We start from the raw sequence: 19,020 nt of genomic DNA, 5'->3' as shown, positions 1-19,020 counted from the left end.
TGATACACGATATTATACACAACAAAGCCTCTATTGATACACGATATTATACACAACAAAGCCTCTATTGATACACGATATTATACACAACAAAGCCTCTATTGATACACGATATTATACACAACAAAGCCTCTATTGATACACGATATTATACACAACAAAGCCTCTATTGATACACTATATTATACACAACAAAGCCTCTATTGATACACTATATTATACACAACAAAGCCTCTATTGATACACTATATTATACACAACAAAGCCTCTATTGATACACTATATTATACACAACAAAGCCTCTATTGATACACTATATTATACACAACAAAGCCTCTATTGATACACTATATTATACACAACAAAGCCTCTATTGATACACTATATTATACACAACAAAGCCTCTATTGATACACTATATTATACACAACAAAGCCTCTATTGATACACTATATTATACACAACAAAGCCTCTATTGATACACTATATTATACACAACAAAGCCTCTATTGATACACTATATTATACACAACAAAGCCTCTATTGATACACTATATTATACACAACAAAGCCTCTATTGATACACTATATTATACACAACAAAGCCTCTATTGATACACTATATTATACACAACAAAGCCTCTATTGATACACTATATTATACACAACAAAGCCTCTATTGATACACTATATTATACACAACAAAGCCTCTATTGATACACTATATTATACACAACAAAGCCTCTATTGATACACTATATTATACACAACAAAGCCTCTATTGATACACTATATTATACACAACAAAGCCTCTATTGATACACTATATTATACACAACAAAGCCTCTATTGATACACTATATTATACACAACAAAGCCTCTATTGATACACTATATTATACACAACAAAGCCTCTATTGATACACTATATTATACACAACAAAGCCTCTATTGATACACTATATTATACACAACAAAGCCTCTATTGATACACTATATTATACACAACAAAGCCTCTATTGATACACTATATTATACACAACAAAGCCTCTATTGATACACTATATTATACACAACAAAGCCTCTATTGATACACTATATTATACACAACAAAGCCTCTATTGATACACTATATTATACACAACAAAGCCTCTATTGATACACTATATTATACACAACAAAGCCTCTATTGATACACTATATTATACACAACAAAGCCTCTATTGATACACTATATTATGCACAACAAAGCCTCTATTGATACACTATATTATACACAACAAAGCCTCTATTGATACACTATATTATACACAACAAAGCCTCTATTGATACACTATATTATGCACAACAAAGCCTCTATTGATACACAACAAAGCCTCTATTGATACACTATATTATACACAACAAAGCCTCTATTGATACACTATATTATGTACTGTACCAGTCATATACATGGAATACATTTGTATTGTTCTAGTCACTGTTCAGTACTGGTCTGTTTCATCTTCACTAACTCTTACTTTATGGCTGTTCTCATTGGCATTAAGATGGATATGGCAAGACTGTACAAATGGATCTGGAACCAGGCTAGACACCACAAACTGATGTGGGACCGGGCTATAGCCTGGTAGTGAATGGGTTGTGACGTACCGTTTTGTGTTTCAGCTCTTTGGAATGGCCTTCGCCATGACCCTGTACTGCCAGATTGGGAAGAGGGACGCCAACACTGCCTAATGCAGCAACACGTGATACACTTGATCTGGGGTTGTGGTCAAGGTGAATTAGAAGTCATCAATTCAGGAAGTCAACTGAAATTCCAATACAATAAATGAAATATATATCTATTTTCAATGATTTCTCAAACTGAAAAGCAGAAGTTATTTATTCCAAGTTTTTACATTAGCAATGTTAAATACAATTCACTTCCTCAATTGACTGACTTCAATTCAAATTGACCCCAATCATGACTTGATCAAAAGCTGGCTTTGACATATCCCATACAGCATGCTTGCAACATGTACTTCATACTGAACGGTGGGGTTCAAATCTAGTCCATTCAGAAAGTACACTGAAATTCCAGTTCTCTTCAATCAGGAACATTTGGAATTAGGTTTGCTTTGTGAATTGACTGGACTGGAAATGGACTGGACGCCCAACCTGCTGAACTATGGACCACAATGCATCATGTGTTTCTCCATCATTTACCTGCATCAAATGATGCTCTGATTTAGATTTCAGATCTTTGTTAAATTATGGCAGTTTCTTCACTTGTGAAGTTGATTGATCCATATATCATTGAACATGAATTAGTGTGTTTATTTTTCTTTAAAAGGAGCTCTGTTTCATTGTGTACTGCTCTACGTCTCTCTCTGAATGGGGGGCTTCGCTGTCCATACACTGAACTGTGTATTATTCATGCTGAAATGTTGAACCTTTCCCCCGTATTATTGCTATCATCTCGTAGATATTAAAGTCTGACGGTAAATATTGATCACGCTGTATATACATTTACCTGTTATATATTTGAGTTGTATAATTATTGCAGTACATGTCAGAATGTCTTCTGTTCAAGGCCTGTGACCAACGTCTTTATGGCTGTTCCCCTTCTTGAGGCACATCAGAAATAAAGAAGTAGTAACTCACTTGGTTTCCTCATTTGTATCCCCGCCTCCAGCCCGCCTCTTCAGAGAACAACTGACTCATTAAGAAATCCGGTCTTAAAACCTCAGAAGGAGGGCTGATCTAGGTTCAGTTACGTAATAGATCAGATTACATGGATGGTGGGGGGAGATCTGATCCTAGGTCAGATTACATGGATGGTGGGGGGAGATCTGATCCTAGGTCAGATTACATGGATGGTGGGGGGAGATCTGATCCTAGGTCAGATTACATGGATGGTGGGGGGAGATCTGATCCTAGGTCAGATTACATGGATGGTGGGGGGAGATCTGATCCTAGGTCAGATTACATGGACGGTGGGGGGAGATCTGATCCTAGGTCAGATTACATGGATGGTGGGGGGAGATCTGATCCTAGGTCAGATTACATGGACGGTGGGGGGAGATCTGATCCTAGGTCAGATTACATGGATGGTCGGGGGAGATCTGATCCTAGGTCAGATTACATGGATGGTGGGGGGAGATCTGATCCTAGGTCAGATTACATGGATGGTGGGGGGAGATCTGATCCTAGGTCAGATTACATGGATGGTGGGGGGAGATCTGATCCTAGGTCAGATTACATGGATGGTCGGGGGAGATCTGATCCTAGGTCAGATTACATGGATGGTCGGGGGAGATCTGATCCTAGGTCAGATTACATGGATGGTGGGGGGAGATCTGATCCTAGGTCAGATTACATGGATGGTCGGGGGAGATCTGATCCTAGGTCAGATTACATGGATGGTGGGGGGAGATCTGATCCTAGGTCAGATTACATGGATGGTGGGGGGAGATCTGATCCTAGGTCAGATTACATGGATGGTGGGGGGAGATCTGATCCTAGGTCAGATTACATGGATGGTGGGGGGAGATCTGATCCTAGGTCAGATTACATGGACGGTGGGGGGAGATCTGATCCTAGGTCAGATTACATGGATGGTCGGGGGAGATCTGATCCTAGGTCAGATTACATGGATGGTGGGGGGAGATCTGATCCTAGGTCAGATTACATGGACGGTGGGGGGAGATCTGATCCTAGGTCAGATTACATGGATGGTCGGGGGAGATCTGATCCTAGGTCAGATTACATGGATGGTGGGGGGAGATCTGATCCTAGGTCAGATTACATGGACGGTGGGGGGAGATCTGATCCTAGGTCAGATTACATGGATGGTCGGGGGAGATCTGATCCTAGGTCAGATTACATGGATGGTCGGGGGAGATCTGATCCTAGGTCAGATTACATGGATGGTCGGGGGAGATCTGATCCTAGGTCAGATTACATGGATGGTCGGGGGAGATCTGATCCTAGGTCAGATTACATGGATGGTCGGGGGAGATCTGATCCTAGGTCAGCACTCCTATTCAGAGGCTTTATGAATATGGGCCCAGCTCCCTTTTTTACATGGTGTTGATTCCTCAGTTCTCCCCATATAACCTGTATAGAATCCATCTGTATCTTGTATGTCTTCGTGGGGTCATGAACTATAACACAACCTTATGAATCAGGAACAGTCCTGGGTTGTATTCGTTAGGCACCAAACTGAAGACAGATAACAAACTGGGAGGGACTAACTGAACCTGTCCAATAAGAAACACGTTTAAAAATATTTTTTATACGATGTGCACCAATGAACACCAACCTGATGTCTCAGAGGAACTCTGTAAAATCACTGTCAAGACACTTGTCGGTTACAGGAAATGACATAAAAACCCAGAGTTTTTCTTTCAATGCACATTCTCTCAGAGAACGAGTCAGAGGTGAGACCAGAGCTGCAACATGTGTTGTTCCTGCTCTATTAGAGGCTGGCTGCTTTTCTTCACAATCCTACAAGTGGTAACGCAACACTTAAATATCATGTTATTGTGTTGGATTTATTTTTTTATCAATCATTAACGGAAACTATTTTTAATCAATCTAAAAATAGTGTCCAATATTATGAATATATTACTTGTATTATCGTTTTTCTCCCTAAATGTATCTTTCTTCAGATTGGTGACATGAGTTTCATTGTCACCCCTTGGAAGTATTACATGAGCAGTGAACATGTAAGTAACATTTTCTAACCTGTTATATTCCTCTTGTAGTAACTGTATTGGAACATGTGTTAATGTTGAAGGACCTAGATGAACGTCTGTCTCCTGTCTGATGGGTGTGTGTTAATGTTGAAGGACCTAGATGAACGTCTGTCTGATGGGTGTGTGTTAATGTTGAAGGACCTAGATGAACGTCTGTCTGATGGGTGTGTGTTAATGTTGAAGGACCTAGATGAACGTCTGTCTCCAGTCTGATGGGTGTGTGTTAATGTTGAAGGACCTAGATGAACGTCTGTCTGATGGGTGTGTGTTAATGTTGAAGGACCTAGATGAACGTCTGTCTGATGGGTGTGTGTTAATGTTGAAGGACCTAGATGAACGTCTGTCTGATGGGTGTGTGTTAATGTTGAAGGACCTAGATGAACGTCTGTCTGATGGGTGTGTGTTAATGTTGAAGGATATAGATGAACGTCTGTCTCCTGTCTGATGGGTGTGTGTTAATGTTGAAGGACCTAGATGAACGTCTGTCTGATGGGTGTGTGTTAATGTTGAAGTACCTAGATGAACGTCTGTCTCCTGTCTGATGGGTGTGTGTTAATGTTGAAGGACCTAGATGAACGTCTGTCTCCTGTCTGATGGGTGTGTTTTAATGTTGAAGGACCTAGATGAACGTCTGTCTGATGGGTGTGTGTTAATGTTGAAGGACCTAGATGAACGTCTGTCTGATGGGTGTGTGTTAATGTTGAAGGACCTAGATGAACGTCTGTCTCCAGTCTGATGGGTGTGTGTTAATGTTGAAGGACCTAGATGAACGTCTTTCTGATGGGTGTGTGTTAATGTTGAAGGACCTAGATGAACGTCTGTCTGATGGGTGTGTGTTAATGTTGAAGGACCTAGATGAACGTCTGTCTGATGGGTGTGTGTTAATGTTAACTACAAGATGAACGTCTGTCTGATGGGTGTGTGTTAATGTTGAAGGACCTAGATGAACGTCTGTCTGATGGGTGTGTGTTAATGTTGAAGGACCTAGATGAACGTCTGTCTGATGGGTGTGTGTTAATGTTAACTACAAGATGAACGTCTGTCTCCTGTCTGATGGGTGTGTGTTAATGTTGAAGGACCTAGATGAACGTCTGTCTGATGGGTGTGTGTTAATGTTGAAGGACCTAGATGAACGTCTGTCTGATGGGTGTGTGTTAATGTTGAAGGACCTAGATGAACGTCTGTCTGATGGGTGTGTGTTAATGTTGAAGGACCTAGATGAACGTCTGTCTGATGGGTGTGTGTTAATGTTGAAGGATATAGATGAACGTCTGTCTCCTGTCTGATGGGTGTGTGTTAATGTTGAAGGACCTAGATGAACGTCTGTCTGATGGGTGTGTGTTAATGTTGAAGTACCTAGATGAACGTCTGTCTCCTGTCTGATGGGTGTGTGTTAATGTTGAAGGACCTAGATGAACGTCTGTCTCCTGTCTGATGGGTGTGTTTTAATGTTGAAGGACCTAGATGAACGTCTGTCTGATGGGTGTGTGTTAATGTTGAAGGACCTAGATGAACGTCTGTCTGATGGGTGTGTGTTAATGTTGAAGGACCTAGATGAACGTCTGTCTCCAGTCTGATGGGTGTGTGTTAATGTTGAAGGACCTAGATGAACGTCTTTCTGATGGGTGTGTGTTAATGTTGAAGGACCTAGATGAACGTCTGTCTGATGGGTGTGTGTTAATGTTGAAGGACCTAGATGAACGTCTGTCTGATGGGTGTGTGTTAATGTTAACTACAAGATGAACGTCTGTCTGATGGGTGTGTGTTAATGTTGAAGGACCTAGATGAACGTCTGTCTGATGGGTGTGTGTTAATGTTGAAGGACCTAGATGAACGTCTGTCTGATGGGTGTGTGTTAATGTTAACTACAAGATGAACGTCTGTCTCCTGTCTGATGGGTGTGTGTTAATGTTGAAGGACCTAGATGAACGTCTGTCTGATGGGTGTGTGTTAATGTTGAAGGACCTAGATGAACGTCTGTCTGATGGGTGTGTGTTAATGTTAACTACAAGATGAACGTCTGTCTGATGGGTGTGTGTTAATGTTGAAGGACCTAGATGAACGTCTGTCTGATGGGTGTGTGTTAATGTTAACTACAAGATGAACGTCTGTCTCCTGTCTGATGGGTGTGTGTTAATGTTGAAGGACCTAGATGAACGTCTGTCTGATGGGTGTGTGTTAATGTTAACTACAAGATGAACGTCTGTCTGATGGGTGTGTGTTAATGTTGAAGGACCTAGATGAACGTCTGTCTGATGGGTGTGTGTTAATGTTGAAGGACCTAGATGAACGTCTGTCTGATGGGTGTGTGTTAATGTTGAAGGACCTAGATGAACGTCTGTCTCCAGTCTGATGGGTGTGTGTTAATGTTGAAGGACCTAGATGAACGTCTGTCTCCAGTCTGATGGGTGTGTGTTAATGTTGAAGGACCTAGATGAACGTCTGTCTGATGGGTGTGTGTTAATGTTGAAGGACCTAGATGAACGTCTGTCTGATGGGTGTGTGTTAATGTTGAAGGACCTAGATGAACGTCTGTCTCCAGTCTGATGGGTGTGTGTTAATGTTGAAGGACCTAGATGAACGTCTGTCTGATGGGTGTGTGTTAATGTTGAGGGACCTAGATGAACGTCTGTCTGATGGGTGTGTGTTAATGTTGAAGGACCTAGATGAACGTCTGTCTCCTGTCTGATGGGTGTGTGTTAATGTTGAAGGACCTAGATGAACGTCTGTCTCCTGTCTGATGGGTGTGTGTTAATGTTGAAGGACCTAGATGAACGTCTGTCTCCTGTCTGATGGGTGTGTGTTAATGTTGAAGGACCTAGATGAACGTCTGTCTCCTGTCTGATGGGTGTGTGTTAATGTTGAAGGACCTAGATGAAAGTCTGTCTCCAGTCTGATGGGTGTGTGTTAATGTTGAAGGACCTAGATGAACGTCTGTCTGATGGGTGTGTGTTAATGTTGAAGGACCTAGATGAACGTCTGTCTCCTGTCTGATGGGTGTGTGTTAATGTTGAAGGACCTAGATGAACGTCTGTCTCCTGTCTGATGGGTGTGTGTTAATGTTGAAGGACCTAGATGAACGTCTGTCTCCTGTCTGATGGGTGTGTGTTAATGTTGAAGGACCTAGATGAACGTCTGTCTCCTGTCTGATGGGTGTGTGTTAATGTTGAAGGACCTAGATGAACGTCTGTCTCCTGTCTGATGGGTGTGTGTTAATGTTGAAGGACCTAGATGAAAGTCTGTCTCCAGTCTGATGGGTGTGTGTTAATGTTGAAGGACCTAGATGAACGTCTGTCTCCAGTCTGATGGGTGTGTGTTAATGTTGAAGGACCTAGATGAACGTCTGTCTGATGGGTGTGTGTTAATGTTGAAGGACCTAGATGAACGTCTGTCTGATGGGTGTGTGTTAATGTTGAAGGATATAGATGAACGTCTGTCTGATGGGTGTGTGTTAATGTTGAAGGACCTAGATGAACGTCTGTCTCCAGTCTGATGGGTGTGTGTTAATGTTGAAGGACCTAGATGAACGTCTTTCTGATGGGTGTGTGTTAATGTTGAAGGACCTAGATGAACGTCTGTCTGATGGGTGTGTGTTAATGTTGAAGGACCTAGATGAACGTCTGTCTGATGGGTGTGTGTTAATGTTGAAGGACCTAGATGAACGTCTGTCTGATGGGTGTGTGTTAATGTTAACTACAAGATGAACGTCTGTCTCCTGTCTGATGGGTGTGTGTTAATGTTGAAGGACCTAGATGAACGTCTGTCTCCTGTCTGATGGGTGTGTGTTAATGTTGAAGGACCTAGATGAACGTCTGTCTCCTGTCTGATGGGTGTGTGTTAATGTTGAAGGACCTAGATGAACGTCTGTCTCCTGTCTGATGGGTGTGTGTTAATGTTGAAGGACCTAGATGAAAGTCTGTCTCCAGTCTGATGGGTGTGTGTTAATGTTGAAGGACCTAGATGAACGTCTGTCTGATGGGTGTGTGTTAATGTTGAAGGACCTAGATGAACGTCTGTCTCCTGTCTGATGGGTGTGTGTTAATGTTGAAGGACCTAGATGAACGTCTGTCTCCTGTCTGATGGGTGTGTGTTAATGTTGAAGGACCTAGATGAACGTCTGTCTCCTGTCTGATGGGTGTGTGTTAATGTTGAAGGACCTAGATGAACGTCTGTCTCCTGTCTGATGGGTGTGTGTTAATGTTGAAGGACCTAGATGAAAGTCTGTCTCCAGTCTGATGGGTGTGTGTTAATGTTGAAGGACCTAGATGAACGTCTGTCTGATGGGTGTGTGTTAATGTTGAAGGACCTAGATGAACGTCTGTCTCCTGTCTGATGGGTGTGTGTTAATGTTGAAGGACCTAGATGAACGTCTGTCTCCTGTCTGATGGGTGTGTGTTAATGTTGAAGGACCTAGATGAACGTCTGTCTGATGGGTGTGTGTTAATGTTGAAGGACCTAGATGAACGTCTGTCTCCTGTCTGATGGGTGTGTGTTAATGTTGAAGGACCTAGATGAACGTCTGTCTCCAGTCTGATGGGTGTGTGTTAACGTTGAAGGACCTAGATGAAAGTCTGTCTCCAGTCTGATGGGTGTGTGTTAATGTTGAAGGACCTAGATGAACGTCTGTCTGATGGGTGTGTGTTAATGTTGAAGGACCTAGATGAACGCCTGTCTCCTGTCTGATGGGTGTGTGTTAATGTTGAAGGACCTAGATGAACGTCTGTCTCCTGTCTGATGGGTGTGTGTTAATGTTGAAGGACCTAGATGAACGTCTGTCTCCTGTCTGATGGGTGTGTGTTAATGTTGAAGGACCTAGATGAAAGTCTGTCTCCAGTCTGATGGGTGTGTGTTAATGTTGAAGGACCTAGATGAACGTCTGTCTCCTGTCAGATGGACTATCTTTACAGCAGGTGTGGTCTCCTTTCTCCTTGACATCACGGGTCTGCATGGAGCTCGTAAGAAGAACAAGAACTTCCTGATCACGGTATGTTCAGTTCTTAAAGGGGCAATCTGGGATTCAAACATTGCCATCATCCTGATGCTGTTTTGTAAACCACTGAGGGATGGGGCTTGAAAAATGTAACCACTCTCAAACCTGGAAGATGGTTGAACTGAGCTCCTGAGGCTTTATAAGTTATATTCTTCAATAATAAATAGCTAATATATTGTTAATTTTAAAGTCCAAAAACCGATGGCCCAATCCCAGATATCCCCTGTATTAAAGCCAAAATCCAATTGGTATAATCAACAAATGAAATACTTATTATTTGACCCGTTTAACTAAGACCAAGTCAAGTACATCATGGGGTACAGTGTACTGCCCAAAATATATAATGTTTATTCTTTTCTTTACTCATGGGGTGATGCAGTATTCAGTTGGATCTTGTCTGCGATGCTTTGGACTGGGGTTTCTGGCCATCTACCTTCCACCACAGGTAGGACAGAATTACAGGTTCAAGTCCATAAAAATGTAATTAAACAAATATTTAAAAACAACTTGGTATTTAATTAATTCTGTGTCCAATCCCCCCCCCCCCCCCCCCCCAAAAAAAATCTCCAGCTTCCAAATATGATGAAAGCCTGGTATGAAGGGTACATCCCTTTGCACACAAATGGAAGAGATGTGGTACCAGGACTGACGCAACTGCAAACCATTGTAAGTTATTATCTCAAATCAAATCAAATGTATTTATATAGCCCTTCGTACATCAGCTGATATCTCAAAGTGCTGTACAGAAACCCAGCCTAAAACCCCAAACAGCAAGCAATGCAGGTGTAGAAGCACGGTGGCTAGGAAAAACTCCCTAGAAAGGCCAAAACCTAGGAAGAAACCTAGAGAGGAACCAGGCTATGTGGGGTGGCCAGTCCTCTTCTGGCTGTGCCAGGTGGAGATTATAACAGAACATGGCCAAGATGTTCAAATGTTCATAAATGACCAGCATGGTCGTATAATAATAAGGCAGAACAGTTGAAACTGGAGCAGCAGCACGGTCAGGTGGACTGGGGACAGCAAGGAGTCATCATGTCAGGTAGTCCTGGGGCATGGTCCTAGGGCTCAGGTCCTCCGAGAGAGAGAAAGAAAGAGAGAATTAGAGAGAGCATATGTGGGGTGGCCAGTCCTCTTCTGGCTGTGCCGGGTGGAGATTATAACAGAACATGGCCAAGATGTTCAAATGTTCATAAATGACCAGCATGGTCGAATAATAATAAGGCAGAACAGTTGAAACTGGAGCAGTTATCTAACAGGATGTGTTTTTCTATAATCAGTGGTCTAACCTAGATCTTAAGACATCCACACCCATGTCATTAAATGTTTCACTTTAATCAACAACAAACAGTCAGAAAAAACTGATAGGTTGTCCCGAAAGTACTTTTCAAATAATTCTGTTAAATATTTAATTAAATGTGAATTGCTTTGTTTGTCTTGTTTCTTGTTTCACTCTTCTTAAAACTCTGAACAGGGTGAATGCTGTGGATTGGTCAATGGGTATGAAGATTGGGGTTCTCATGTCCCCTCCTCGTGTACATGCTATCCTCTCCGACTAGAGTCCTGTGTTTTTACTGAGGTCAGACTGGGTCTTACATGTACAGAAATTACACTGGGACTGTCTGTACATTCACTGTATACTTGTATGGACTGAACACTGAAATGTGTGTATTTTCTCCCTGCATACAGCATGGCTTTGTTTACAAAGAAGTGAGTGATTGGTTTTCCTATATGTACAGTAGTCTAGTTATTCTAATTTAATAGCTAAACATAGAGGTGTTGGTGTTATTATTCATTGTGTAACTCCTTTGTTGGTATTATTTCAGCCTTGTCTGGATCTAATTGTGAAGATTTACATGAATATTGTGAGGAACACCTGTATTTTCTACGTGGTCATTACGGTGAGTGCTGCATTTGTATCGTAGAAGAGCACAACCAGTCTGAGGTCCTGAGAGCTCTGGACAAGGTTTTAATCAAGGATCTCTCTGTACTTCTTTTTTTTGGGGGGGGGGGGGGGGGGGGCTCCCGAGTGGCACAGCAGTCCTATGCACTGCATGAGTGCTAGAGGTGTCACTACAGACCCTGGTTCGATTCCAGGCTGTATCACAACCAGACGTGATTGGTTTCCCCATATGGCGGCGCACATTTGACCCAGCGTTGTCTGGGTTAGGGTTTGGCTGGGGTAGGCCGTCATTGAAAATAAGAATTTGTTCTTAACTGAAAAAATACAAAACTTTGCTCCGTTCATCTTTCCCTCAATCCTGACTAGTCTCCCAGTCCCTGCCATCATGTTACAGATCGCATTCACACTTCTCCAGAAGTTGCATTGTATGCACGCCACGTACGTTCTCACCATAAAACCAGGATGTTGAATCATTCTAATAAGTTAGGTTTAAATCAAATTCTACAAAAAACAAACAATCTGTTTGTTTTTTCAACAACAATAAATACATGTAAAATGTAGCCTAATGATATCATAAAATAAGACATGACGTAATGCTGTTGAACCTTTGTTACCTAGGCCTAGGGTAAGGGTTTTTGGCTAAAAATTTAATCAAAATAAATATGAAAATAAACAATTGTTACAAGAAAAATGACTTCTAAATACGAGATTCACAGGTATTCACCAAGATGTTCAACTGTCCTTTCATGATGGGCATTGACACATGTAGTCCACATCCTGGAGGGGGTTTTACACGTCGCCTACATCCTGGAGGGGGTTTTACACATGTCGCCTACATCCTGGAGGGGGTTTTACACATGTCGCCTACATCCTGGAGGGGGTTTTACACATGTCGCCTACATCCTGGAGGGGGTTTTACACATGTAGTCCACATCCTGGAGGGGGTTTTACACATGTAGTCCACATCCTGGAGGGGGTTTTACACATGTCGCCTACATCCTGGAGGGGGTTTTACACATGTCGCCTACATCCTGGAGGGGGTTTTACACACATCCAAAACAGGAGCTGCCGTGCTAAAAAAATGTAGGCCTGCCTACAACACATAGATACAAAGGTAGTATAATGTAGGCCTGCCTACAACACATAGATACAAAGGTAAAATAATGTAGGTCTGCCTACAACACATAGATACAAAGGTAAAATAATGTAGGTCTGCCTACAACACATAGATACAAAGGTAAAATAATGTAGGCCTGCCTACAACACATAGATACAAAGGTAATATAATGTAGGCCTGCCTACAACACATAGATACAAAGGTAATATAATGTAGGCCTGCCTACAACACATAGATACAAAGGTAAAATAATGTAGGCCTGCCTACAACACATAGATACAAAGGTAAAATAATGTAGGTCTGCCTACAACACATAGATACAAAGGTAATATAATGTAGGTCTGCCTACAACACATAGATACAAAGGTAATATAATGTAGGTCTGCCTACAACACATAGATACAAAGGTAAAATAATGTAGGCCTGCCTACAACACATAGATACAAAGGTAAAATAATGTAGGTCTGCCTACAACACATAGATACAAAGGTAATATAATGTAGGCCTGCCTACAACACATAGATACAAAGGTAAAATAATGTAGGCCTGCCTACAACACATAGATACAAAGGTAAAATAATGTAGGTCTGCCTACAACACATAGATACAAAGGTAAAATAATGTAGGCCTGCCTACAACACATAGATACAAAGGTAAAATAATGTAGGTCTGCCTACAACACATAGATACAAAGGTAATATAATGTAGGTCTGCCTACAACACATAGATACAAAGGTAAAATAATGTAGGCCTGCCTACAACACATAGATACAAAGGTAATATAATGTAGGTCTGCCTACAACACATAGATACAAAGGTAATATAATGTAGGCCTGCCTACAACACATAGATACAAAGGTAATATAATGTAGGCCTGCCTACAACACATAGATACAAAGGTAAAATAATGTAGGTCTGCCTACAACACATAGATACAAAGGTAATATAATGTAGGCCTGCCTACAACACATAGATACAAAGGGAATGTCACTGTTCTGCTCCTATCAACCTTGATATTTTAATGAAGCTTCGCTGATTAAGATGACTTTCCAAACAGTCTCACAAGCCAAACACTTTATTGACGGCCATGACTAGCCTTCTTAATTACATTGGGCAGGAAAAAAAAGAGAACAGCCTTCATTGAGAGGAAGGGTGTCACGGTCGGCGTGATATGTGTTCATGTTGAATTTTAATCAAGAAAACACTGAACACTGAAACACTATACCAAAGTAGTAAACAAAATAACAACCGTGACGCTAATGTGAGCTGCGCTGAAACAAGCCATCAACATAGACAATCACCCACAAACAAACAGTGCAACCCAGGCTACCTAAGTATGATTCTCAATCAGAGACAACTAATGACACCTGCCTCTGATTGAGAACCATACTAGGCCGAAACATAGAAATACCCAAATCATAGAAAATCAAACATAGACTGCCCACCCCAACTCACGCCCTGACCATACTAACTAATGACAAAACAAAGGAAATAAAGGTCAGAACATGACAAAGGGAAGATATGCTTTTGATTTTTTATAAAATATGTATTAAACAACACATCTGTTTACAATATACAAGCCATATCTTCTAGGTTGAAAATAAAACCCATTTCATTGTCTCTTACTTGCAGGCCATTGTAATGCTTCTGGCGTTGGTAATGACCCGTAGAATCCAAAAAGCCTCCTCGGCTGAGGTGACCATGGATCTTAGCTATAGAAACGCAGCCAACATGGAAATGGCAACTACTCCACAAGCTCCTCCCATGCTGCCTGCCACACAAGCTCCTCTTCATGCCAGCTCTTATTACCAGCCACCTCCTCCGTACCAGTACGATGCGAAACACTAGAGGGATGTGACTGACCTGCGAACCCATGTTGAATTTCCTCATTGGTTACAACTGGACCAGGGTTAGGTTTAAGGCTAGGGTTAAGGTTAGGGTTGGGGTTAAGACTAGGGTTAAGGTTAGGGTTGGGGTTAAGACTAGGGTTAAGGTTAGGGTTGGGGTTAAGACTAGGGTTAAAGTTAGGGTTGGGGTTAAGACTAGGGTTTAAAGTTAGGGTTGGGGTTAAGACTAGGGTTAAAGTTAGGGTTGGGGTTAAGACTAGGGTTAAGGTTAGGGTTGGGGTTAAGACTAGGGTTAAGGTTAGGGTTGGGGTTAAGACTAGGGTTAAAGTTAGGGTTGGGGTTAAGACTAGGGTTAAAGTTAGGGTTGGGGTTAAGACTAGGGTTAAAGTTAGGGTTGAGGTTGGGGTCAGTTTTAGCGTTTGCCTTCATTGGACTGCCAATGTGTTGCACCCCAATATGCCTTAGTAAAGGCTGAGCACACAGGTCTTCCTCGGTACCAATTTGTTTGTGGGTTCTGGAAGTAACGTGGCCGAGGGAAGGGGCCCATTTCATTGTCAAACAATCACCCACGTGAATCACCAGTTTTCCTGTCTGGTAACTCCTCTAACATCAAATAAACGTATTTTCTAAATACTTTGTCTCATTTTCTATAGTTCTAAACTCTACTGTTTAATTCAGTGAATCATTTGTTGTCTTTCAGTGATGTGTATAAAGGGTTAATGTTATGTTATGTTTCTTGTGGAGGTTGTCAGGGCTGCTTTGTTATTTCCCATCATCCTGTTCAACAGTGTTGTGCCTCACATGCAGGTATACGCAGTACATGCAGATCAGTGCTGTAAAAAAAGACAAAACCACAGTACTTTGTTTCAGAGGAATGGAAAGCAATGCTTGTCGTGAGAAATTAAACCACAAGAGTGTAGACAAGGGTCTTCCAACTATTGAAAAAGTCCCTTTGGTTTTCCTCTGTTTAAATGTAGGACAATACAACCAAACTGCACCCTCGCAGAAGTGCTTACTGTGGTCAAACTAAGATGTAGACCTGCATCCTAAATTGTACCCTATTCCCTACATAATGCCCTATGGGCCCTGGACAAAAGTAGTACACTACATAGGGAACAGGGTGCCATTTTGGACATAGTCGTAGTCTTTGCGTGACCTAGATGAGCATTTGCATGTTTTCCACTGAAGAAGGAAGTGACTGGCATGTTGTTTTACCCCCAAAATAAATAATAAATCAATCAAATGCCAAAGGAGGGACGACTCATTAAGAAATCAGGGCTGATATTTATAAATCTTCTCAGAGAAGGAAGGTTGATCTCGGATCTGTTTTTTTCTCCTTCTTATAAATAAGATAACGTGTTGGTGTTACATGGACAGGAGGACCTTGATCCTAGATCAGTACTTCTACTCTCAAAGGCTTTATGAATATGGGCCTGGTTCCTTTTACATTGTGTTGATTCCTCTGTACAAAAGGTGCCATGTTGAACCTAAAAAGGTCACTTCGTCTCCTATACGAGAACCCTTTGAAGAACTATTTTTGGTTCCAGGTAGAACCTATTTTGTTCCAGGTAGAAGAACCCTTTTGGGTTCCATGTAGAACCCTTTCCACAAAAGGGAACCAGAAAAGGGTTCTACTTGGAACCAAAAAGGGTTCTACCTGGAACCAAAAAGGGTTCTACCTGGAACCAGAAAAGGGTTCTACCTGGAACCAAAAAGGGTTCTACCTGGAACCAAAAAGGGTTCTACCTGGAACCAGAAAAGGGTTCTACCTGGAACCAAAAATGGTTCTACCTGGAACCAAAAAGGTTTCTCCTATGGGGACAGCTGAATAACCAATCTGGAAGCCATATTTCTCTGTAGTGTAAGTCTGGAATCCACCTGGGCTTCATAGGTCTTCCTCGGTACCATTACTGAACTATTGAAACACATAATGAACTAGGAACATTCCTTGGTCATATTCATTAGGCACTAAATTAGGTTAGGTTTAATTAAGACGAGGGTTAAGTTTAGGGTTGGGGTCAGTTTGAGTGTTTTCCTTCATTGGACTGCCAATGTGTTGCACCCCAATATGCCTTAGTAACGGCTGAGCACTTCTGTTAATGTGAGACAATTTGTTTGTGGGTTCTGGAAGTAACGTGGCCGAGGGAAGGGGCCCATTTCATTGTCAAACAATCACCCACGTGAATCACCAGTTTTCCTGTCTGGTAACTCCTCTAACATCAAATAAACTTGTTTTCTAAATACTTTGTCTCATCTTCTAAAGTTCTAAACTCTACTGTTTAATTCAGTGAATCATTTGTTGTCTTTCAGTGATGTGTATAAAGGGTCAAATCAAATCAAATCAAATCAAATTTATTTGTCACATACACATGGTTAGCAGATGTTAATGCGAGTGTAGCGAAATGCTTGTGCTTCTAGTTCCGACAATGCAGTAATAACCAACAAGTAATCTAACTAATAATTCAAAAAAAAACTACTGTCTTATACACAGTGTAAGGGGATAAAGAATATGTACATAAGGATATATGAATGAGTGTTGGTACAGAGCAGCATAGGCAAGATACAGTAGATGATATCGAGTACAGTATATACATATGAGATGAGTATGTAAACCAAGTGGCATAGTTAAAGTGGCTAGTGATACATGTATTACATGTTAATGTTATGTTATGTTTCTTGTGGAGGTTGTCAGGGCTGCTTTGTTATTTCCCATCATCCTGTTCAACAGTGTTGTGCCTCACATGCAGGTATACGCAGTACATGCAGATCAGTGCTGTAAAAAAGACAAAACCACAGAGAGGAATGGAAAGCAATGCTTGTGTCGTCAGAATTGTAACCACAAGAGTGCACACTTCCAACTATTGAAAAAGACCCTTTGTTTTCACTCTGTTTAAATGTAGGACTTTATAACCGAACTGCAACCTGGCGGAAGTTATTACTATGGTCATAATAAAATGCAGGACTTCATCCTAAATTGTACCCTATACCCTACATAGTGCCCAATGGGCCCTGGTCAAAAGTAGTGTACTATATAGGGAATAGGGTGTCATTTGGGATGCAGGTGTACTCTTCGTGTGACTTAGCATTTGCATGTTTTCCAATGAAGAAGGAAGTGGTTGGAATGTTGACTGACATCTCACTCAGGGTGAAGTTTCCCCTAGGTGCAGATCTAGGATCAGGTCCCCCTCCCCCAATCCTAACCTTAACCATTGGTGAGGAAAATGCTAAACAGACCCAGGATCGGAGTCTCGGGGTAACCACAGCCTGCAATCTCTATGAGGGACACACTCCAACACTCCGACATCATTTACAAACAAAGCATTTGTGTTTAGTGAGTCCACCAGATCAGAGGTTGTAGAGATAACCAGGGACGTTCTCTGTTTAGTGAGTCCACCAGATCAGAGGCAGTAGAGATAACCAGGGACGTTCTCTGTTTAGTGAGTCCACCAGATCAGAGGCAGTAGAGATAACCAGGGACGTTCTCTGTTTAGTGAGTCCACCAGATCAGAGGCAGCAGTTATGACTAGAGATGATCTCTGTTTAGTGAGTCCACCAGATCAGAGGCAGTAGAGATAACCAGGGACGTTCTCTGTTTAGTGAGTCCACCAGATCAGAGGCAGTAGAGATAACCAGGGACGTTCTCTTGAATTGGACCATTTCCTGTCCCTCTAAGCATTCAAAATGTAATGAGTACTTTTGGGTGTCAGGGAAAATGTTTGGAGTAAAAAGTATAGCATTTTCTTTAGGAATGTAATGAAGTAAAAGTTGTCCAAAATATAAATAGTAAATGTGAAGTACAAAAAACAACTTAAGTAGTACTTTAAAGGTTTTTACTTTAAAAAAATATATATATATTTCACCTTTATTTAACCAGGTAGGCCAGTTGAGAACAAGTTCTCATTTACAACTGCAACCTGGCCAAGATAAAGCAAAGCAGTGCGACACAAACAACAACATAGAGTTACACATGGAATTTTAACAAGCGTACAGTCAATAACACAATACAACAAAAAAAGATTAAAGTCTATATACAGTGTGTGCAAATGGCTTGAGGAGGTAAGGCAATACATAGGCCATAGTGGCAAGTAATTATAATTTAGCAAATTGTGTGGTGTCGTCAGAATGGTGTCGTCTGCGTGGAGGTGGATCAGGGAATCACCCGCAGCAAGAGCGACATCGTTGATATATACAGAGAAGAGAGTAGTCCCGAGAATTGAACCCTGTGGTACCCCCATAGAGACTGCCAGAGGACCGGACAACAGGCCCTCCGATTTGACACACTGAACTCAGTCTGAGAAGTAGTTGGTGAACCAGGCAATGCAGTCATTTGAGACACCAAGGCTGTTGAGTCTGCCGATAAGAATACGATGATTGACAGAGTTGAAAGCCTTGGCCAGGTCGATGAAGACGGCTGCACAGTACTGTCT

The 19,020-nt window shown here is 41.6% G+C and overlaps 2 protein-coding genes across 3 annotated transcripts in view; both read left to right on the top strand.

Moving 5' to 3' along the window:
• Positions 1-2,642, top strand: part of LOC109877337 (tetraspanin-8) — a 28,559-nt gene extending 25,917 nt beyond the window's left edge. For both annotated transcript variants that reach the window (XM_031815252.1, XM_031815253.1), the window contains one exon: positions 1,666-2,642. In XM_031815252.1, the coding sequence (XP_031671112.1) occupies positions 1,666-1,734 (69 nt within the window). In that variant the 3' untranslated portion in view covers positions 1,735-2,642. The remainder of the gene's footprint in view (positions 1-1,665) is intronic.
• Positions 2,643-4,381: 1,739 nt separating this feature from the next.
• On the top strand, positions 4,382-15,226 carry LOC116360539 (tetraspanin-8-like). The gene is made up of 9 exons (XM_031815250.1): positions 4,382-4,497; positions 4,653-4,709; positions 9,601-9,723; positions 10,109-10,174; positions 10,300-10,395; positions 11,201-11,305; positions 11,416-11,436; positions 11,553-11,627; positions 14,379-15,226. Exons 1-9 carry the CDS (start codon positions 4,441-4,443, stop codon positions 14,592-14,594), a joined length of 816 nt encoding a protein of 271 aa, XP_031671110.1. The 5' UTR covers positions 4,382-4,440; the 3' UTR covers positions 14,595-15,226.
• The last annotated feature ends 3,794 nt before the right edge of the window (positions 15,227-19,020 follow it).

This window comes from Oncorhynchus kisutch, unplaced genomic scaffold, assembly GCF_002021735.2.
Source record: "Oncorhynchus kisutch isolate 150728-3 unplaced genomic scaffold, Okis_V2 Okis09a-Okis19a_hom, whole genome shotgun sequence".
NCBI lineage: Eukaryota > Metazoa > Chordata > Actinopteri > Salmoniformes > Salmonidae > Oncorhynchus > Oncorhynchus kisutch.
The sequence above is the reverse complement of the archived record's forward strand: the minus strand, read 5'-3'. Positions and strand labels throughout refer to the sequence as shown.